Source organism: Synchytrium microbalum (assembly GCF_006535985.1).
Source record: "Synchytrium microbalum strain JEL517 chromosome Unknown SmJEL517_scf0037, whole genome shotgun sequence".
Taxonomy (NCBI): Eukaryota; Fungi; Chytridiomycota; class Chytridiomycetes; order Synchytriales; family Synchytriaceae; genus Synchytrium; species Synchytrium microbalum.
In genome coordinates this window covers 132,039-154,069 of record NW_022158386.1, presented here as the reverse complement: position 1 = coordinate 154,069, position 22,031 = coordinate 132,039, and the positions used below count along the sequence as shown (strand labels likewise).

Sequence of the window (22,031 nt, the reverse complement as noted above, 5' to 3'; positions counted from 1 at the left end):
GACTGCCGCATTGTCGGAAACAACGCGTAACGGCTGGAACTTTCAGGCTGCCTTTCATCGAAACGACATTCAAATATTGAAAAGACTATATATATGCAACTTTTACTCATTATCAGCATCAGCGGATCGTTTCTTCTTCTTCTTCTTGCCCTCAGTCACAGGTTTAGCATCATCCATCACAACATCATTATCACCAGCTGACGTGTCAACATTGACCTTCTTGTTCTGTTTCTCTGCACCACCATCATCACCACCTTCAGTCGACCTCCTCTTTTTCTTTTTGGTCATTTGAGCTGCTTGTGCAGCCATCTCTCCACTTCCGATTTGTAGATCAATCTGGGCGAGCTAATGTTAGCACAGAAACAAAAATGGCGTACTTGCACCAATAATACCTTTCTAGGAGTCTGTTCAGGTGGGAATGGTGTATACTTCTTCTTTTCCTTGATTTCTTTCGGCTTTGATTTGATATTCTTCTTCTTGAAATGTGGGAGGAATCGATCCCAGCTTTCATTCTTGAGCTTTTCATCTTTTGCTAATTCTCGCTTGATCATCATTTCCTGTATACAGGTAGATGAGGTTAGCCTTGACGTCGCAGGATGTCTACAACTCCATGTCAAAAGCACAACCATCCATTTGCAAATCGAACCCTTTTTTTACCTTGATATGATAGATAGGATGAATATTCTTCATACAGTCCATAGCAACCCTCCGGACCTCCTTCAATCCTTTATGTGGACCTAGTGCCGTAACTGTATTGCCTTGTACCAATACATAGCAGTTTGTTAAGAGTTCAATGGCCTGTGGTTGAATGAAAAGAGTCAATGGCGTCCAGCTATCATCTCCGTTTTTTGCTTGATGATGCAAGAGAATGCAATACCTTGAGGGTGTTTCCATTGGGACCAATAAGCCTCTGCCTCCTTTTGACGAATCGTTCCTTGTTTCGTACAATGTTTCCAATCTTGATAATGTCTGTAGCTATGCCGTCTTCTAGAGATCGTACGGCCTGAAAGGAGCGTTGGTCATGTAGCTTGATTGATGCTTGTATATTTTTTGCTTGCTTTAACGATACCTGTTGAATGGGGACACTTCTAGCCAGAGCTTTGATGAGATCTCTAGCCTTGAATATGATGTAAGGATCTCTTGTCTTTCTTGTAGTTTTGACAGTCATGCTGCCTTCAATCAAGTCCAGGACACAAGCGATTCCCTACAAGCAAAAAAAACTGGGTGTTAATGAGAGCTAATCGGAGATCCCGGCATCAACACTACTCCCACGCATCAGTACATACGACGGCTTCGAGGACTTGGGTGACTTGGCCCCATATTTCTCTGAGATAGGATTCACGGTACTTTGGAAACAATGTAGCGAATGAGCTCTCGTCGAGGAAGGGAGCCGTGTTGTCTTCGGGTTTCCAAGGCTGTATGGCCCATTTGTCAATGTCATCAGTGTCCCATGCTAGTAATGATATATAGGTTATTGGTTGGAAAGATCGTAAATGTGTCGTTTTCTCTTGCAAATGTCCAAAAACACATACGCTTCTCTTTACGATATCGCTTGTTCTTGTTTACAGGCGGTGCATCTACAGGTGCGTCTGGCTGCACTTGATCTGCTGCTGCGGCCTCTCCTTCTTCCTCGACTTCCATCTTTGTTGGTCTGCTTACCACTTTTTTTTTTGCCAGTAATTTACTAGGATATGACGATGGTGGACAGCAAGATCTCCAAGGTGGCGAAAAGGAAGGCTGTCGAGTCTAATGCCACGAATAAAAGCTTGCAATTCAAAAAAGTTAGGGCGATCGTGCCAGATATAGAGCCTGAAAACGTCAAAAAAATCGAGCATGTTGAAGAAACTTATGCTGAGGAGGAACAAGGTACGAGACATAGTATTGTATTGGATCTATTTGAAACGATATCTAATTCGTAAAAGAATACCTAGAATCTCCCACCACCACTGCCAACAAAAGTGGGCATTGCAGCTCTCAAGAGATCCAAGCTCAAAACACTCACACACACCTCGTTACTTCACAGATTCATACGACGCGCACTTTGGAGAAGACATTCAAGGCTTACAAGACGCTATATCTCAGGTTCAAGCTCGAAAATACACTACGCTCAACTCAGAGCATCCAATACTACAGCACATATCAACTTCAACTGTCTTGCCAGTGACGGATACTTCTACTTGGACGACATTGTCTGACTTCTCGGTAGGATAGATTGAAGATTACGTTTGACATCACCTAACAGTCTTTGCACATATAGGTGAAACAACGTCTTCACCAACCATGGCTCAAGCTGAACTCTTCAGCAATGACAGAAACACAACAAGCAATGTACAGACAGTATTGTCACTATGGAGACTTTATGTTTACTGATGCCAACCACAAGAATCGAGTCGAGTATCGCAACCTCTATTGTTTACATGCTTTGAATCATATTTGCATGTATGCCTTATCCAGTAATGACGGTTTTGGGTTCGTGCTTGATACTCACCCATCTCTCTGATATAGAACAAGAGACAGAATTCTCAAGAATAACGCTAGAGCTGATACTCAAACGTAAGCTCATCCTTGAATGAACAAATCCAACAGGGGGGAAAACCTCACTGCGCTTTCTAATGTAGTGATCTACGAGACCAAGGATTCACCCGCCCCAAAATCCTCATCCTCGTCCCATTCCGCAACTCTGCATACAAGATCATCCACACTCTGATCTCACTCGTCGGTGAATCTCAAAAGGAAAATATGAAGAGATTCGTGGACGAGTATGGGCCGTCCAAGGATGTGCCTGAACGTAAAGCTAGCAAGCCTGGTATGAGTAAAAATCATGATGGTAAAATAATCAAATTGCTTCTACTCACACGTTGATGCTCCCAACTAGATGACTTTATAGCAACCTTCGAAGGAAACGTAGACGATTGCTTCCGTATTGGGATCAAATTGAATCGTAAATCCGTTAAGTTGTTTGCACCTATGTATGGATCGGATGTGATTGTTGCGTCGCCGTTGGGGATGAGGTTGCCTTATGGAGATGACCAGTACGTATTGTGTATGGTGTGTTCTGTTTTTTTCGCTTAGTGATACTGATCATGAACTGGTTTACAGGGACGACGCCATTGATTTTTTATCATCAATCGAAATAACAATTATGGATGAGACGGATGTCTTCTTGATGCAGAATTGGGATCATGTTGTGGTAAATCATAGATTGAATCTGGAATCTTTTTGTTCGAGTCAATTTCACTTATTCCTTTTTGCTTTGTAAGAACGTGTTTGAGAACCTCAACAAACTGCCAAAGAAGGCACATGATTGTGATTTCTCTCGTGTCAAGCAATGGTATCTTGACGACAAGTAAGTGTAATGAAGCAAAAAAAGATCATTATGAGAAGTGGAATTATTCAACATTTTCCGTTGATAGGGCAAAGTATCTTCGACAAACACTTTGCTTTACGAGTTTCGTGACTCCTGAAATTAATTCCTTGTTTAACTCTCTGACAAGTAAGAAACAAAAACCCGATGTCTTATCTCTTGAAATTGCGTGCAACTCACACACAACCCTCACTTTGTATAGATATTGGTGGAAGATGTCGAACAAGAACTGTTTCTCATGGCATCACGAATCAAGTGGTTCTACAAACTCCACAGGTATGTCTTTGCGCAATTGCAACCAAGGCTTTTTGTAAGTGAGGAACATGTTTACTCATAGTCTCGAACGATAGGTGTTTTTGAGAATACCGTCCTCGAGCATTTCGGAAGTGGATGATGCTAGATTTAATTACTTTGTTACTAATGTAAGTGTGAAAGATTTGCTCTTGTTGGGATGAAGCAAAAAAATCTAAGTGAGGAGTTAATGAATAGATTCTCCCATCCATTCATCGCAACACACACCCACAAACATTGATTATGATACCGTCCTACTTTGATTTCGTGAGATTACGAAATCACCTATCATCAGTTTCAGTCGAGTTTGCTGGATTGAGCGAGTGAGTTCGCAGTGTTCAGCTAATATATGTTTACAAACGAGAAAAAAAACCTGATTAATGGAACGCTTTCAAATAGGTACACGTCGAAATCCAAGGTATCGCGCGATCGTGCTCTATTCTTCCAAGGGCGCCTCAAGGTCATGTTATACACTGAACGTATCCACTACTTCCATCGGTATGATACTTCAATAATCTATTTTTCGTTTTTTGCATGTCTAACTCCAATCTCCCTTCCACAGATACAATCTCAAAGGCATCCAAAACATTGTCTTTTACTCCCTCCCTGACCATGCCGAACATTACGTCGAGCTGCTAAACATGATGGAAAAAAAAGGTGGCACTGTTTCGATTCTGTTTTCGAAATACGATGTGCTAAAGCTGGAACGTATTGTTGGAGGTGCGGTTACGCAGAACATATTACATAATCCTGTTGATAAGTATTTGCTTGAGACGTAGTTGAGGTTTGAGGGTGTGTGGTGGAGATTGTACACTTTTGGGATTCTTGCTAATACATGGCGGTTTCTGAGAGTTGGAAGTCGGGTGTGATGAGAGTTAGCGGAACTGTTGTTAATTCATCTGAGAGGCAGGAGTCTTCAGACGAAGGCCTGCTTATGCCGGTGCAACATGAGCGGTTTTTTTGGTCGAATTTGCCATTTGACCGTTTGGAACTCTACGAAACGTGGTCTGTTATGCTATGCTGCACGCACTTTCAAACATGATTTCACTTGAACGAGGGTGTGTTGTCTGGTACCGTCATGAGCTCAACTGTGAGGCTGGTGATGTACTCCTCAACGTGAATACGTAGCTGGAATAGTGTGTGGCTCTAATACTCATGTTAGTTGGTATGCCATCTCGGTATTGGCAAGCTACACGACCAACTCGTAGCCATTGACCCGTTGCCTATTCAAGAGAATTCTGCGACTGCCGCTCTTCGAGAACGTTTTGACTCTGACTTTTAAGAGTTGAAGGCTGCATTGAGGGCTCTCTGGTAAGTGTTCTCTTTTCTCCAAGTTTCTTTCATTGTCACCAACCTCATTCTCAGACCAACAATTATGTTGTCTAGATCTCCAGTTGTCCAGGTTCTGAATAGAAACGTTGATTAGAACAGAACAGCAACATATATAGAGAAGGACATGAAAAATGTACGCTGCCTGAACTATACAACACAGCTATTACACGAAACCTCAAATGATGGTTTTATATTACGATAACAAATCAAATATACAATAACTAGCTCCCCTCCTTTCTACAAAAGAACTATGTTCTACCGACAACACCAACATCAGCCCTCCTCACAGCACTAGCTTTCCTTTTGCCACCAGTGCTCATAGGTACGGCCTTTTGAACACTAGCCGCACCACTTCCACCATTACTGCTACGTTGGGCGTGTCTTTCCACAGTAGAGACACCCTCACGGAATTTGGCCTTGAAGAGTACGTTGGCATTGTTAAACATGCCATCTTTCAAAGACACCACTATGAATTGTGAGCCTTTGAATCGAGTGCGAAGCAAGTGCCCAATGTTTTGAGTATGTGATAAGTCGAGGGCTGCATCGACTTCGTCGAGAATATACATTGGTGCAGGCTTGAATTGGAGTAGTGATAGGATGAGAGATAGCGCAATCAGTGATCTATCCATTCAAACAGATGTGTGAATAATTTTATTCTATGTTGCACCCAAATGTGCATGTAACAAGTTACCTTTGACCACCAGAAAGCTCTGTAAGACTTTGCTTCCAAACAGTGCCCAAACGCACTTTGATCTCTAGCCCATCAGTGATATCTGCTCCTTCAGGAGGCTCCAATTTAGCCGAATTGCCAGATAGCAATTCGCCAAATATAGACCCAAAGTCACTAAATTTGTGTATGAGGGTATGAGCATCAAGGCTGAGACAAAAAAGGCATCAGCGTCAAATTACCCATTGACTTTCTCCCAGGTCTTTTGCAATGCCTCTCGTTTATATTCATCTAGTGAAGCTATCGTGTCTTCAATCTTGGTCTTGTCCTTCTTCACGGTGGCAAGCATCTGCTTTAATGATGTTTCTCGCTTCTCCATTCTAGATACACAGCGGGCGATTAGACAAAAAGGGGACGTATTCAAGAAAACTGGCTCACCGATCAAGCATGTCAATGACCTGAGGATTGATATTATGCCTCAAATGATCATTTCGATCCTCCAGTTGCTTTTTCCTCTTCTTCGCTTCACTGACAGTTTCGTCTGTGAATTCATAAGGAGTTCCTTTTTCTCCAAATGTACTGCAAAAGAAAATAGATTATTCAATACTTGAACAAGGCAAACAATCAGATCGTGAGGACGCATCAAAACCGTCGCGTACTGCTTATGATCTGGAATCCAGGTATGCTCCTTCAACAAGGCTTGTATAGCTCTTGAAGCATGCTCACGATCAGCAACACCTCGATCCAATTCATGTGAAAGCGTCTGGCGTTCCAAGTTGGCAGCATTGACTTTCTTGTCATGAGATTTTCGATCTGCTTCCAACTTGCGTGATTCCGTATCAAATTCAGCCAAATGTTTACGTTCTTCTTCGGCTTTTGCATTTGCTTCTTCATAGGAAGCCTAGCATGTGTTTGTAGATGAGAGAGTTATATATGCAACAAAAGCAGCCATGGCAAGGCCCATACCTTGGCAGCAGCAAGTTGTTCTCGCATCGTCTCGTGCTTGGTAGTGTTATCTTGAATTGATTTCTTCATTGCTGTTATTTGTTCTTCCTGGGTTGCGATTTCAGTCTTGAGTTGAGCTAAATGTTTTAAATGATTTCGTTTGAGTTTTCTCTGACGTTTTTGTTCCCAAAGTCTTTACCAACGAACCTACCAATCTCTTGGACAGCAACCTGAATCTGCAAATCCAGGGCTTTGACACTACCAACGCATTCAGCAATAGAAGCCTTGGCTTTCTTAATCTCAGCCTACGTTTGATGTTTCGCGGTTAGCAAAAGAAAATCACCAGTACACAAGCTCAAAACAGCAATACCTCAATAGCTTTGAGCTTCCCATCTCTGTTATTGACCAGCTCATCCATCTCCTTCTCGATAAATTTGCATTTGTCTGATGCAGTCTTTATTCGAGCAGTATGTGTTTCTAAAGCTTTCTGGCTTTCAATGATCTGATCTTCTATGTCAGAGACTTGCTTGATGATCTATGATTTTGGATCATTACTTTGGTTAGAGGGTCCAAATGTTGAGGGCAACAAAAAACCTCGACATACCTGGGCATGCGAGTTGGTAGAAGCTTGCTCATCCAGCAAAGTCATCTCATGGGACTTCAAGGCCTTCTTTTGCACCAACGCGTTGTAAGCCGCAACAATCTTAGTTGACGCGTCCATGTCCTTGTTGACAGCATCCAACTTGGTTTGTAATTCTTTTTGTTGCTGCTTTAATTCCTGCAACGTTTGCATCTTCAAGAGGATGCCACTGTTTGCCGCTTTGGATCCGCCACTCAACGTTCCACTGGGATCATACGTGTCACCATCCTTTGTGACGGATCGAATCTTGAGAGCTTTGTTATATGTCACAGCTTCAGCCGTTTTCTTGTCTAAGGAGCAGAGTCAACAACTACGAAAATATTGCGCACAACACGTTAGTCCCATACCTTCGCACACAAGAGTGGTACCAAAGATCGTCAGCATGAGATTCTCTAAGTAATCGTCAAAATGAACGAGATTTATTGCTGGTATTACTGAAGGTGCGATTTTCTTGGCAGCGGCAAGTCTCTACACCAGAGTAAACAGCATTAGTTCTGGCTGATTTGCTGTTACTACTTTGGTTTTCCTACGTGCTTCATCATACCTGTGGGTCTAGGTTCCGGCCTATCACCTTGTTGAGTGGAAGACAGGTAACTGGTCTCGACTTTCCATGGTCCAAGATTAGTTTGCCGATGTGCTCTGTGTCCACAATCACCTAACGACATGCAGAATACGGTTATTCTCGAAACTCGTTACGATACTTGGTATTTCTACACGACTCACACTCTGCAAATTCCCACCGGCACATGTTTCAACAGCCACCGACCACTCTCTATCATTCTCAGATATGGAAATCAACTCCATTACCATACCTTTAACTGTTTTACGGTCAAAGTTTGGCGTAGGATCTTGGTACTCAAACATCACGTTGGACAATTCTTGTGAAATTCTGTCGATTTGCTGTATGAACGAAGTCATATTGATAACTTGACTCTTTCGTGAACTGGACAATCACGAGTATTTACCTCCTTGAGACCAGACATCTTGTCAGCAAGATGCTTCTTGTCTTGAATGAGGACAGCTTGTCGTTCATGATCGACATTGAGACGTTGAATATCAGCCTATAAGAAGAGATGTCAACGTGGCTTCATGAATCTTGACGTACTTTCTTCTTTCGCTCCTACCTCAATCGTAGCAATGGCCTCCTTTGTAGTGGCCAGAGACTTGACCAAACTTTGGTTTTCAGATGCAGCTTTCTGAGCCTTTGGTTTCATTTCCTTGACATCCTTTTGCAATTGAGCAATCTTGAGTTTAGTCTGATCAACATCAGACGTTGCGTTACTCATTTCAGTCTTTGACTCTAGAAAACATTATAACGTCAACGAAACCAATTTTGCACCCGTAGAATGCATAGAGAGCGGGAAAAACCTTGTAGTTGAAAAGCATAGCCAGCTTCATTCTTTCCACCAGCAGACATTCCTGTAATCAACGTTTGAAGCAAGCCTTCTTGTTGATTTAGATAAGTTACTTTGGAATCGTGATCTGCTTTGAGAGGATCATATTTCATCTTGATCTTTTCATGCTTTTTCTCTGCGGTCTGTAAAGCTCCTTCATTCTAATAGAACGGATTGATGAATTTATGTGCGATGACGATAAGCAACAAAAGGACATCATACCTCAGTCTTGTTTTCGATTAACTGAGCCAGACTCTTTTGCTCGTCGGCGATCAAGGTGGCTTGTAAATCACTCTGAGTCCTGCAACGAACCATCGCCTTGGATAGTTCCTTGATCTCTTCATCTTTACCGGCCATACCCTTTCCATTCTAAGACAAAAGAAAAATCAGATGATAATCACCAAGAAAAATTGGAGTAGATCTTACCTTTGTTAACTCTGCTGCTATTTCTGCTTGACGAGCTTCCATAGCCTGAAGCTCTGCATTCAAGGTTTCACAAAGCTTGTCTAGCTCTGTCATTCGATCCTTCTTGGCTTGCAATTCTTGTCCAGAGTGTTGTAATTTGTCCTAAGACAACGTGGTGTAAGCGAGAGAGAAAAAAGACCTACATCAACATCATGTTTCATGTGCCATACGTCGCATCGTTTGTACTCGAAAGCCACCAACAAGCGAGTAATATGATCCAACTCTACATTTATCTTTTGGAACTCCAAATAAGTTCGTTTCTCTTCTCTCAACTTGTCCAGCTTTGGTACAATTTCTTCATCCAACAGCTATTGAGTAGGGGCAAAAAAAAAAACACGTCAGGTTGTCTCTGAAGATATCTCATTTTTATGATTCAAACGTACCTGATTGATTTCTTCAAGCTTCTTGTCCTTTTTGGCCATAGTCTTGATCGCCTTGTCTTTACGTTCTTCAAACATTCTCGTTCCTGAAGCTTCTTCAATCATGGCGAGGACTTCAGGAGGTTTCATGTTTAATACTTTGGTAATACGTCCTTGCATAATGAGAAAGTGTGGATTGTTGACATTTAGTTGTACACTTTGGTACAAGTTTGCCACCACTTGTTGTTGAGCATTGTGGCCATTGACAATCCATTTGTTTTTGCCACCGATGACGATCTAAATATGGGTTTAGAGAGTGTAAGTGATAGTGTAAAGAATGACAGTAGGCTTGCAAAGCACGAGACAAACAATGACCGACCTGGCGAGTGATTGTGATTTGTTTATGATCTTCATAACCAACGGGACTCTTTGCGCGATCCTCATTATTGAATACAATAGTGACAGAAGCCTTTGTAATTCCAGCCTGTCCTCTCTTGTAGACCAGATCTTGCAAATTGGCTGCACGCACCTATTCATTTGCGAAGTTCAAAATGTTGATGACAACTCAAAAGCGAGTTATGAATGATATAAGAGAAGGACTTACTTGAGACAAATTCGATATTCCCAGTACAAAGCAGATAGCATCTAATATATTCGATTTGCCAGACCCGTTCAGACCAGTAATGGCATTGAATTCTGAGTCCCATCCAGATATAACTGTTCGAGTAGCGTAGCTCTTGAAGCCATCGATGATCAGCTCTTCGACATACATTAGTTCTATGCGCTTCCAATGATGATGACCGAGCTGGATTCACTGTTCCGACTTTGCTCGTAGAACCAAGCTGACTTCAGTGTGGACAGCCATAAACGATGGTGGAAGCTTTGTGGACGTGATGGCTGTTTGTATAGCAAAAGGACGCGTATTAGGCGATTTAATATTCTCCCAACACGAAATCTATGATCTAAAGGTTACTACTAAACAGCCTTGGACGAGTTTACGCGTTTGTGAAGCTGACTTTCCATGTAGCGCTGTCTTTCAAAGCTGTTCCACTGCCTGTTGATTGCTTTGGAACGTGTCAAGTTTGTATCTAGGATGCAAATAAAACACTCTCGCCCTGCTTTATCCTTGACCGGAAACTAAACTTAAAGGCGTTAGCAGCATCTGAGTGAAGTTCAACACCCAAGTGACCCGAGGAACAAGATAGTTTTGGTATATTCTGGTATATTCTTGGAAAGTAAGATCTTATGAAAAGTGTTTTGATCTAATCTTGGTAAGCAATGCGATGTTAAAATTTTACTGCAAAGAAACAACCACACAGATCCAAACTCTCTCATAGCTTCGGTACATGAGGATCTCTGACTGGTATCTTTGGGGTTTTTGGTTGAGAAACAGGCTGCTTCCAGATGAAATGTTAGCCGAACAGTAAAAGTATTGAAACGAATGCGTGAAGGTTTAGAACTTGCCTTTGGTGGTTTAACTTTGACACTACGTGGATCTTCTGCCGCAGGATCTGGCATGAGGTCCTATAAACATGAAATGACATAAAAGAGTCAGTCGTTGAACTCAAGAACATCGAAAACGAAGATATGCTTACAATGTAGTCATGGCCAACGCGGAAGATTGGCGTTAGCTCTCGCCTGTTAGCGGCACTACCAACACCAGACCTCCAACCAGCCTTTGGCGCTCGCTCTTTTACCCAATGATACATGTTTGGGATCTTGGTAACTAGACCTTCATATTGCCCTTTAAACAACTTATTGGAAAAGGCAGATAGCCTCTCCATTGGTGTTGGAGTAGGCTTTTTGATTTTCGTGCCACCAGACCTTGTCAATTGCTCATATGCCAAGTTTTCTACGTCTTCTGGAGTTTGTTGAGTGCCATCACCCTGAATTTTGACTGATTTAGCAGCAAAGCCCTTTAACCTGCTCATAACAGAATTCTTTCCTAGAGTTTCGGATGCCATTTTCGGTCTACGGAGTTCTCCTTGAGGACCAGCGGCATTCTTGGCTCTATAGGTTGCAGAAAGGTATGGTTAATAACGGTTACTACCGTATAAGTGACAAATGACATTATGCGAGACGACTAAAGACAAGCAAAAATACCTCCAGTTCAGAAAAAGTTTGATCATGACTGCGAGTGTAAACACGGCTCCAATTGCAATAATGGCAGGTGGAAATGCAGCACCAATCAATCCCATAGAAGCAAATCCAAGCAAGTAAACGCCCATTGCAATCGTTCCACCACCAGCCATTAGCGCAACCACATAGACCAAAGCTTTGGAGAAAGGATTTGTAATACCCTGTGATGAAATGTGATGTCAGTAAGATTCAAACCTTGTAGTGAGTTCAATAACGTACCCCAGCACCAGCAGGAAGGTGGCCAACAGGTTGAATAGGTCCGGCTCGCCTATCAAGAGCCACTATAGCAAGATCGTTGTTTTCCATTCTTGTTGCAAGAGCTAGTTTGTTGTGTATACCGTTAGTGTGTGTCCAGAGCGCAATTCATGGAGTTCACTTACGACTAGCTCCGGACGCCATAACGAGCAGTGCTACCACACAGACAAGCGTTAACCTCATTTTCGGTTCAATAATGTCTTTCCGCTGGAGGTTGAGAAGTTGCGGAAAGTAGGTGTGTCGTGTTGTGCGATACAGTGTTGGTGTCTGGCTAATGGTCGTTGCTTAGGACACTAGCACACTAGCACGTGGTCCCAGACCGTAACACTATACCAAAATTCTCCTTTTCAATATGAGTTTTCAAGGTTGTTGAAACGATGAGAGATGCTTTACGTCCAATAAAATCCGGTAACTTGATGATGCAAGAAAACAAGACGTTGACGGTGAGTAGAATGTTATGGGACCCATTGCTCTAATTTTGGGTTACAATTCATGATAATGATTCTTCTATTTACCTCAATGCCTCCGTGACTGTGTTTCCTTTAGTTTCTGAATCTGATGTAAATTTGGACGCATTTCAATCAAGCACGGAAACGAGAGTACCATACAGTGTTGGATGCATTCCAACATGCACATGAAGGAGGTTTATATCTGTTCGAGATCGATGTAAACCCCTCAACCTACGATCCGGAATGAGCATTTGCAAAACATTCTCACCTGCTGAGTTTGCATCAGAGGATTGAAATGGAAATTACGTCATTGAGGACGCATTGCCTTGTAGAATTGATTTTTCTGGCATGAAAGTGCAATCGCATTCGCCTTGTATGCTGGAGGCTCTTCAATCATATTCTCAACAAAAAGCCACATTTTCAAAACCCTCACAAAATCCGCAAATCTACAGCAAGGACCATGACAGATGCCTAAACCATTTTCAAGCGTTTACCCGCATTATCCCTCGTTTTACGGTGTGCAGGATCACGGTGTGCAAACACCAAGACGGTGTGCATACACCTAAGTTTTGTAGGCGTTGGTTTGATTTCACCTACCTTCACTTTCCTTCACAAGAACCAACCAACCAATTGGAAGTAGTATTAGAACCTAATAGTTGAAGGTGAGTACACAGTGATGGCAAGTATTGATCAAGTATGGGAACTAGCTGTTCTTAGACAGATTTGATAAAGACCAAACAACTATCTGGCACACATTCTTTCTCAGCTCCACAACTTGTCGTTTTCTTGTACAGTCGCCTGTCTTCTCATTTTCTTAGTATACATAACTGAAAGCTTAGAATCGATGAGCCTTTTAGATATCTACTTGGAATCCATAATACTCGACTCTTATCCAACGAATCTGAAACACACTACATATGATGATGCACACCAGAACCAACATTTTACTTGCAGTTGGCCTCACCGTCTTCGCTGGTCTTGCTGCAGCTCAAACGACGACCAATGTCACTGCAGCCATTCAAGAACAATATGCACTGTTGGGCACAGACAATGCACACCCATATGTGATACCTTATTGTGAAGCCCCACCAATCAATATTTCTCTAGCGGATGCAGGCTTCTTCCCTCGTAATGATACTGGTGAGTGCTTGGAACACTATTTCTGTTCTCAAGTTGAGTGAATGTCTGATTGTCTGTCCAATGTTGTTTTAGACATGTCTACCGACTTTATGGTAATCAATGTCACTACTCCTATTGACTTGACACCTTACGATAATGCTCGTGGTATCATGATTGTTGACTACCAGTTGCCTGCTGGTGTCAGTGAAGCTAGTAAGTTTTACATCTTGACAATTGATTCAAATTTGCAACGAGCTAATCAAAGAATGCTTTAGGTGCCAACATGTCTGTTACTCAAGTGTTGTTTACTGCAAAGGACGCCATGACGTACGACAGCCAACTGGTAAACAGCTCCATCACCATGCAAGTCGCGTAAGTATAATCATCAAAACATTCTGCAACACTCCATTTGACAAAGGCCTCTTTACTGATTCCACATCCCACATAATAGATTCACAGTCATCTCAGCGTCCAACGCCACTGCTGCAGGTGGTAGCCCATCCAAATACACAGTGTTGGGTTCTCCCTCCATCCGAGCTCCAGTTCCAGACGGTACAAACACCACTTTGACTGCTGCTGATGCTGGAGAATTTGTGGTCGAATTGGGATTGTTGGTTATGCACAACCCCACTTTTGATGCTACCAAGGTCTTCTTCACTGATATGGTCTTGCGTTGTCTACCAGCTCCATCTGTGGCTGATTTGGTTTCTCAAAACATTACCTTCTACTCCAACGAGACTAGCCCCGGAGTCTGGCAGAACGGTACCACTGCTGGGAACTAGATAGCATAGTGCCAGTATACATCTAGTAATAATTTTCCATAGACTTTTTATTTCACTTCAACCACAATTTAGACATTGCATAAAACCCCGATTAAAGCACTTGAGCTTGAATTTGTTTTGTTATGAGCGGGCCCAATTCAAGTTGTAAGCATCGGGTTGGGACTGGACAACCTCACACAGAGTTGATCCCAGACACAAACAATAGATCTATCCAGGAAACACTGATTCCGTGAGATTCACAGCTGTATGAATCATTGCCAACCTTGAAAGCTGTAAATAAGAAACAAGACCGTCACGCAAGATGTCCACCGAGAGACTGCATTCTGCAAATAAAAGGCAAGCCCGGTAAGATCTAATTGAAATTATGAAGTCATATACTTGATACCACGGATTCAATTGTTCAAGAACGTGTTATTGGGAGCGTCGTTTCCTTCCGTTCCTTTCAACGATTGCTGTCAATTTCACGACAAGAAAATATGACATAAAGCACTAGAATAAAACCAAAGCTGCTCACGTGGATTATCGTCTAAAGAGGCTCCTGTATGCATACTTGAGATCTCTCCAAGGTACCTAAATGTCGCAAACGCACTGTGACATATGTTTTTCAAAAAAGACATTTCTCAGAGAGGATGCTCGGCTTTTCGAATCTATAAAGTCATCAATGCTTTGATTTCAAGCATATATGTAGCTTCAGAACATTTCTTATACGATCCTTGTAACCAACATCTGGACGTTTGATTGCTAAAATTGTCAATTTTCAACAGATTCCCATTTTTCCAATTCCAGGCGGTAATCAACGCCATTTTCTTTCAACTCGATGGAGCCCATACCGCCTCAAAACGAGGTTTCATTGCCAACAGAGCTCTGGATTTGTATCGCTCGATACCTGAATCCATCATGCTTTTATGGCACACTGCCTCGAATCAGTAAGGCTTTCAAGGAAATGGTAAAGGCTGAACCTCTCTACGTTAAAGTCGAGCTGTATTTGACGCCAAAAGATCCTGATGTCCTCTTGTCAAAGTTTGAGGTAAGGGCATGTCTCGTCTTCATGAGTCGAGAGTTCAGAATTTACACACTCGCATCTGAATAGGTCGAAGTACAAGAGAACTTTACGTTCGTGGACAAGAGATTGCCTCCTATTGGTATTAACGTACGTTCTCAGTTCTACATTTATATGTTTTTTGACTCAGGTTGAGTTTTGTTGGCACTGTCTATTGGTCTTTGACTCTTCACATCTTTCCTTGCAGGTCTTCGCTCATACGTCGTTTATTGGCCAAACAATACAGTACAATGCAGTATACGAAGCCATCGCCAGGGAATTCCGAGAAATGACTCGTATAGAAAACTTCCATTTCGTATTCAACAACATCACGACAGGTCCGCTCGAACGAGAAGCCGATGCTTTAAAACACAAGACAGCTTGTATAACATTTACCAACAGTGCACGAGAACGCAATCCACCACATGTATCGCCTGTTCTCCGTGTGAGAAGATGGGCTTCCTTCCCATGGTTTGCTCTTCACGAATATCTACCAGCTCGTCATGATGTCTCGATACCAGGATTCGTCATGAATGTAAAAACCCTGGAATTGGATTTAATAATGTCTAGTAGAGAATCGCCGTTTATAGATCCTTCTCGCTTTGATGGTTTAGGAATGCTTTGGACGGGACTTGAAGAACTTCGAATTGGAACTAGGGTATCATTCAGCGCCCATAGTAATTTAACCAACGAGAAACGAATGGTAGACGTACAACCTGTAGATAATAATCCGGTAGTGCCAGATACAACTATCCACGACGACGATAATGATGAGAACTGGGTAGACGAGGATGTGCCACATCCAGCACATCCCGTAACGTTTTCGTTATCACCCCACCCCTTACTGCCACCATATCATTTTGACGAAGAGAACGATGACGGATGGGACAGTGATTCTGGATCTGGAATCATATCAATAGGAGACAACGATAATGACGACGATGAGCTTAGTAACGACGATGACATGGAGGACGATGACAGTGATTGGGAATCTGACAACGAGTCAGATTCCGATACAGGTGTTGGAAATGGTAGTAATGGTGACGCAATGATTATCGCCAAGCGTCGTAAAACCTTGTTACGAGCGATTGTCTTGGATCAGCTAGTGGAGATGAACAAGAGTTCAGCCTTCTCAGCATTGACGACTCTGGAAATTAACTTCCCTCTTGAAAGAGCAGACCATCTCTTTAATCATATAATTCCGTACATACCGTCTTTACGACGTGTCTACTTGGCCTTTGGAGTAACATATACATCTCGTGAGTTGGGGAGCACCGAGTATCCGCCTCTAGAAAGTTTAGGATGGATTCAGGATCCAAGCAGAGAATTCTTTAGGGAGGCTTTACTACCATCGATACATGATCTTGCCATTCAATTCCACCGCCCTGACGACAAGCTATTCGAGGTTATGGTCGAAGGCCTAGCTGGAACCCAACATCATCTGAAACATCTCCGAATTCAGATACTTGGAATGTATGAAACAAGAGGTGAATTATGTGATAAGGTCAGTAGGTTTTGTCGGGGCTGTGTCGACAAGTGTAGGAAAGAGTTGAATCGATTCACATTGGAGATGCGTCAAGACTGGCTTGATGAGAATATGCATCATTTGACGGATTTGAAGAGGGATTTGAAGCATTCAAATATTGCATTCGAACTTGTGAAATTGCCGAAGCCTGTATATTATGCAAAGTAGGAATTGTTGCGTACCTCATATAGAATAAAGCTCACTTGCTCTCGTAGCAGAACCGCAATCCTTCTTCAGAGATCTTGCTCGTTGCGAGAGCTTGAGAAGCTTGAAGCAGCTCAGAGGCCTAGAGTGGAAATGTGTCAATGCCATGAAGACGTCGGTCAACCACTTTCATTGCAACAGGAGCTCTGAATACATCAAACTTGCCAGGGATTCAGCCTTGGCATGAGCATTAGAGACTTCAGAATCTCTTCGTGCAGACATAGCACGCATTTCATCAGCCATTTCAGCTACTTGTCTCTTCGAAGAGGGGTTTAGGAGACTTCTCGCGTACGTTTAATTCCAATTTGAGGTATTTGGCTGGTGCTACTCCGAGATTCCAAAGCCTCTTGAAATTTGTGCTGCATGGGTTGGAATTGCAAACATTTTCGTAGGCAAGAGGTCTGGTCGGTAGTTTCGGAAAAAGAATAAGTATATTTAGACTTTGCACGAATATGTGAAGATGTTTTATGGTATAAAAGTGTCTTGTTGTATATATGAACTATGTAGATCTATATTTTTTCTTTTACTTTCTCAACGTCCTCAAACTCCATCGTCCTTGGCGTTCCGGCGACCCATTTTCATCTGAAGAACCTCGTTCTTCTTCAATCCTATCCACTGCTACATCACCATCATCCTCAGACTGCCGATTTGGACGCCGTCTCGGAGATGTCTGTCTGTCCGAATTAGCACTACTGTTACTACTACTACCACCAAACCCAGTAATTCTAGTTCGTCGACCAAACAAGTTGGCAAACCCGCCGCTAGACATTCCTGTATTATCAAATCTTGATAATGGGATTCCAAACCCACCTGGAGGCATATCCATTGCATTCTCGTATGATGAGCGATTCATAATAGTATTGATTTGCAACGATTCGTCCCCTCCATCACCCGCTATCGGACCAATCCAGTTCACGTTCTTTAATATACCAGATCCTGTAGCGGAAGCATTCGAAGTCGTTCGTCCCACGGTTGTCAGCGGTATGCCAAAAGCTACGCTGTGCTGTGTGTTGGAATGCTCCATTGGTACACCACCTATATCATCCTCTTCTATAGGTATTATCGCAGACCCAGTTGGGCTGGCACTGTCTCTTGCAAATTCATTATTTACTGTATCGGCACTGCCAACGATAAAAGGTGCATCACCGTTTGCACCAAGGTGTTTCTCGTCGGCCGGGTTTCTGGGCAAGTCAGGTCGTGATATCGGTGAGGATATGATATCCGTTGTTATGGGTATTCCCATTGGCCATGATGGTGCTCGAATATCTCGTCGTGCTGAAATCGTCGAGAGAGTCATTACAGTCATTTGGAAGAGAGGTAGGGTCATTCCATGAGCAACAACGGAGGAAAGTACCACAAAGTCGACAATGGCGACGATGTAAGCTTTTTCTGGAAACTCACTCCGAAAGAGTGCAGCGTACCTACAAGTGCCAGTTATTGGTCAGCTCCACCAACAAGGCAATAAACGATCTAAGCGTCACTTACCAAAGAGCTCCTACTCCGATTGGCCCAAACCATCCATAAAAGCCGACCTCTTTGATAGTCATTAGCGGCGGTAACCATCGGTGTAGGGCAGTGATTATGGGCATTCTTCGTATTACTAAGAAAGGATGCAATGTGAGAATTTCAGTGAAACATCCTGTTCAAAATCAGATCCTTTTTTTGAGCCGTAATCAAAACTTACTCAGGACAGCAATAGAAAACCCAACAAGCTTCCCAATAGGTACAAGTGCCGTGTTAAACTCAGTCCACGGTATAATTGATCCATAATACCTGATCACAAACAGTAGCCTTAGTATAACCACAAAAGAAAACCAGCATTAGTTTTTCCAAAACGGTCACAAACAATACTTACACAAAGAAGGTCAAATTGACAAGAGAATCAATGACTTCTTGTACATGAGCTTCGGCAGTTTCTTCAGTAAACCTTCCATCCCAAGCGAATACTAGACCAGTGGCAAAGACAGCAAGGAATGATGCAACATCTAGAATCGTGAAGAATAAGCATTTTCTGGAAATCCACTGCGAAATGGTGCAGCGTACCTAGAATCGTTGCTAATCCAACAGTAAAGAGCTAAAAAACCCCAAAGGATCAGCCTGTAATCAACTGTGCAACAAGGTGAATGCTCACCGCCAGTGCAATTTCAAAGCTCAGAAAAGATCTCTTATCAATCCACCCTCTTCCTTCCGATATTTTGAGCAGCATGTTCGCTGTGTATCCTATTACAGCTCCTAGCACAATACCACACCCAATTTCGTACAATATAGTCTGTAGAAACCAATATTTTAGAGCTTCGGAAGTCGTGCCATGCCGCAGGAATTGAACTCCGAGAGCAAAAAATGGGAGACCAGCACCGTCATTACCAGCACTATGAGGGCGAGATGAGTTCCTGACAAGCAGGGTGAAAAAAGGCGCTACGGGATGCAAAAATACTGACCTTTCACCAGACAGTAGCCACCTGATAGCAATAGGAACATGCATGTCTGCAAATTTACCATTGATTATACTGTTGGCCAATACCTACCAAAGAGAGAACTGGTTGGAACAATGCATCAAACCGATGGAGCAGAAACTGACGAGCAAATTCCGAGTATTTACCGGATCAGTAGGAGCGAGACACGCAGCCACAATCATACAGTCCCACTTGTCAAATATAACTGTCAGCCATCACATTCAAACTCAAACCCTCCTTCACACAACTCACGACTTCCAGTCCAAGTATCAGCCAAACCAGCAATGCAGTGCTCAACCACATGTAGATCATGACTGGCACATACAATATAAACAATGCCTTCCAATTTGTCTTCCAGAAGAAGCTAGAATCCCAATAAACATCGTCAGAAAACCGAGATAGAAGCACACCCTTAAAGTTTGACACATCGTACTTGGGAAGTGTTATACTAGCATTGATGATCTGGATGGCAATAACGATCTGAGCGAACTGGAATGTGATATTCGACACATCGACGCCCAATGCGCCCAGGTCCATGAGGTTGATAGCATAGGGACCTACGTGTTTGAAGATTGGTCAAAAAATTGATGTTTGATCGATTGATGTTTCTTGGTCCTTGACGACATTGACTGTACCAAACAGGACTCCGATAAGAGTAGCTAGCAGACTCTCTGAGAGATAAAGCCACTCTTTGATGATTAGCGAGACAAAGCCTACATTGGCATGGAAGAAATTTGGTTGGATTTTGACATTGCTTGAAACCGACACATGCGAGAGAGAAGAAAAGCTTCATACCAAAGAATAACACGAATCCGCCCAGCAATGTACAGATCCCTGGTACCCCGTTCGTACCAACAAGAATCTCAAATGACATCGTCGCGAACGTTGAGTTTCAAATTTAGTGTTGGCCAGTTTCATAACAAAGCCAAATTTTAGGACAGTTTCACACAGAATGTTGTTATAAGTTATAAAAGAATAGAAGCAATGTTCCATGCGTCTTGACACGTAGGGCTTCGCAAACTATAGCTTCATACTCTAATAAATTACAATGTACCAGATTAACTAAGCGGACTTTGCAGTCCTAGGATTCACAATATCTAGATCCGCTATCCATTGTGTGTAGAGTTCTATACCCGCTACAACAACAAGAATGCTGGATACAGCTCCTATGAGACCCAACGCGGTGATCTGCGATCCAGATCCAACTGCCAATATACCTCCAGCACTGATCAGTCGTATAAACATCCTACCAACTCTACTCAAGCCCCGCTCGTTCGTAGAAACGACGTGCGTGAGAGCCAAAACACATGTCATGCAAAGCGTAAATGCTACGCTCCCAACAAACAGCCATCTTAACAGCGGATCGACTCCTCCGTTTGGGTCCGCATTCGATGCCAGAATCAAGTCTGATAATGAACCTCCAGAGCTAACCATTCCTGCATGCAGAAAGAAGTGGGAGTTGGACCACGTCAGTCCTCGAACTATTTGATATCGCCAGTTAGCTCTGTGCATGATAAACCTGTTGAGAACATCGTGTCCAACCATACAAGGAGATGTCCTCAGAGCATGCCTAATAGTTATCAACAGTTAATTAATTGAGGGGAATCACCTTCTAATAACCTAAACTTGGATATTTTCATAACGCGTTATACCGTGTCAGTCTCCAACAACCGTCCATATCAAAGTATAGCCAGGAGAAGACCATGGGAATGAACAATCCCAATATAACGGCGCCATAGCCTGACGAGAAGGACTGTGTCGTCGCAGAGTTCAGATGTAAGCTAAGGGTGTACTATCAGCACTATGAACCACTCACCGAAGATGAACTGCTATACAGAAGAGCTATAACCATCTCTCCCAACACGATCAGAGTAAATCCACCAAACCTCTCTGTCTGATGCGCTAAATCCAATGCAAGACGATCTGAAAGGGAAACCGATCAGTTATAGTGTGTACAAGTTTGAGAGTCAAGATATTAACTCACAATCGGCAGGAAAGACATATCCAATCACCAAGATAGCGCCAGCAAACCCTATAAACTCAGCTCCGATAGAAATCCAGTACAGCAAAATTCGATACTCTTTGGCAAACAATGAGACGAGGAGAGGTATCGCTGGCAGAGCAACTGTAACTGCTCTTGTGAGGATTTGTCCGCTCCACTTAGGCATCGTCTGCAATAACAGTAAGCTGACTCCGATATCTACAAATGAGTGAAATGGTATAAGTTCTTTGCGATTTTTGAAGAAAATGATGTTAAAACGTTCACATACACAGGACCTTTGAAATGAGGTAGGTAACGATAAACACATTTGCGGTGTTGGACTCATGGGTTTCATTCCAAACATTTGCAATATTGAGTCCGAGCCCAGCTACGAGAATCATGTTGCAAAACGTGAACAGGCGAGTGCTGAGACCTACATTGCCAAGATGTTAAGATATGCCAAGAGGAGAAAAAACGGCAAATTGTACCTGGGAATGTGACACGATTCGAAGTGTCCTGCAGTGCGACCCATACAAGCCAAATGAACCAAAAGCATAAAGCAAATTCATTGATCTTTGGGGATTCCAATGTTCCATCTTTTAGGATTTCGTCAGCTTTGCCGATAACA

General features: G+C 42.7%; 6 protein-coding genes across 6 annotated transcripts; 3 read left to right on the top strand and 3 right to left on the bottom strand.

Annotated features, from left to right (window-relative positions):
* Positions 1-102: 102 nt before the first annotated feature.
* SmJEL517_g04866 (uncharacterized protein) lies at positions 103-1,641 on the bottom strand (the record flags this gene model as incomplete). The annotated part of the gene is made up of 7 exons (XM_031170794.1): positions 103-345; positions 393-557; positions 658-798; positions 878-1,003; positions 1,070-1,204; positions 1,287-1,453; positions 1,533-1,641. The coding sequence occupies 7 exons, from the start codon at positions 1,639-1,641 to the stop codon at positions 103-105; spliced, it is 1,086 nt and encodes a 361-aa protein (XP_031023258.1).
* Positions 1,642-1,691: 50 nt separating this feature from the next.
* SmJEL517_g04865 (uncharacterized protein) lies at positions 1,692-4,434 on the top strand (the record flags this gene model as incomplete). Its single annotated transcript, XM_031170793.1, has 15 exons — positions 1,692-1,866; positions 1,932-1,958; positions 2,024-2,202; positions 2,258-2,439; positions 2,506-2,553; positions 2,619-2,806; positions 2,876-3,032; positions 3,100-3,190; positions 3,261-3,346; positions 3,414-3,493; positions 3,567-3,640; positions 3,715-3,786; positions 3,854-3,978; positions 4,055-4,153; positions 4,218-4,434. The coding sequence occupies 15 exons, from the start codon at positions 1,692-1,694 to the stop codon at positions 4,432-4,434; spliced, it is 1,800 nt and encodes a 599-aa protein (XP_031023255.1).
* Positions 4,435-5,235: 801 nt separating this feature from the next.
* SmJEL517_g04864 (uncharacterized protein) lies at positions 5,236-10,229 on the bottom strand (the record flags this gene model as incomplete). Its single annotated transcript, XM_031170792.1, has 21 exons — positions 5,236-5,608; positions 5,679-5,831; positions 5,897-6,034; positions 6,093-6,233; positions 6,314-6,555; positions 6,621-6,736; positions 6,811-6,904; positions 6,970-7,134; positions 7,204-7,529; positions 7,587-7,707; positions 7,784-7,894; positions 7,963-8,139; positions 8,205-8,300; positions 8,364-8,539; positions 8,608-8,794; positions 8,856-9,002; positions 9,060-9,200; positions 9,269-9,406; positions 9,482-9,754; positions 9,837-9,986; positions 10,062-10,229. 21 exons carry the CDS (start codon positions 10,227-10,229, stop codon positions 5,236-5,238), a joined length of 3,633 nt encoding a protein of 1,210 aa, XP_031023256.1.
* Positions 10,230-13,223: 2,994 nt separating this feature from the next.
* Positions 13,224-14,201, top strand: SmJEL517_g04863 (uncharacterized protein; the record flags this gene model as incomplete). Its single annotated transcript, XM_031170791.1, has 4 exons — positions 13,224-13,440; positions 13,513-13,632; positions 13,695-13,791; positions 13,871-14,201. 4 exons carry the CDS (start codon positions 13,224-13,226, stop codon positions 14,199-14,201), a joined length of 765 nt encoding a protein of 254 aa, XP_031023253.1.
* An 817-nt stretch (positions 14,202-15,018) lies between these two features.
* Positions 15,019-16,933, top strand: SmJEL517_g04862 (uncharacterized protein; the record flags this gene model as incomplete). The annotated part of the gene is made up of 3 exons (XM_031170790.1): positions 15,019-15,228; positions 15,292-15,351; positions 15,449-16,933. 3 exons carry the CDS (start codon positions 15,019-15,021, stop codon positions 16,931-16,933), a joined length of 1,755 nt encoding a protein of 584 aa, XP_031023254.1.
* Positions 16,934-17,492: 559 nt separating this feature from the next.
* Positions 17,493-20,296, bottom strand: SmJEL517_g04861 (uncharacterized protein; the record flags this gene model as incomplete). Its single annotated transcript, XM_031170789.1, has 12 exons — positions 17,493-18,390; positions 18,455-18,569; positions 18,654-18,742; positions 18,825-18,954; positions 19,013-19,043; positions 19,101-19,338; positions 19,408-19,490; positions 19,569-19,613; positions 19,675-19,786; positions 19,856-19,979; positions 20,058-20,135; positions 20,218-20,296. The coding sequence occupies 12 exons, from the start codon at positions 20,294-20,296 to the stop codon at positions 17,493-17,495; spliced, it is 2,022 nt and encodes a 673-aa protein (XP_031023251.1).
* Between the last annotated feature and the right edge of the window lie 1,735 nt (positions 20,297-22,031).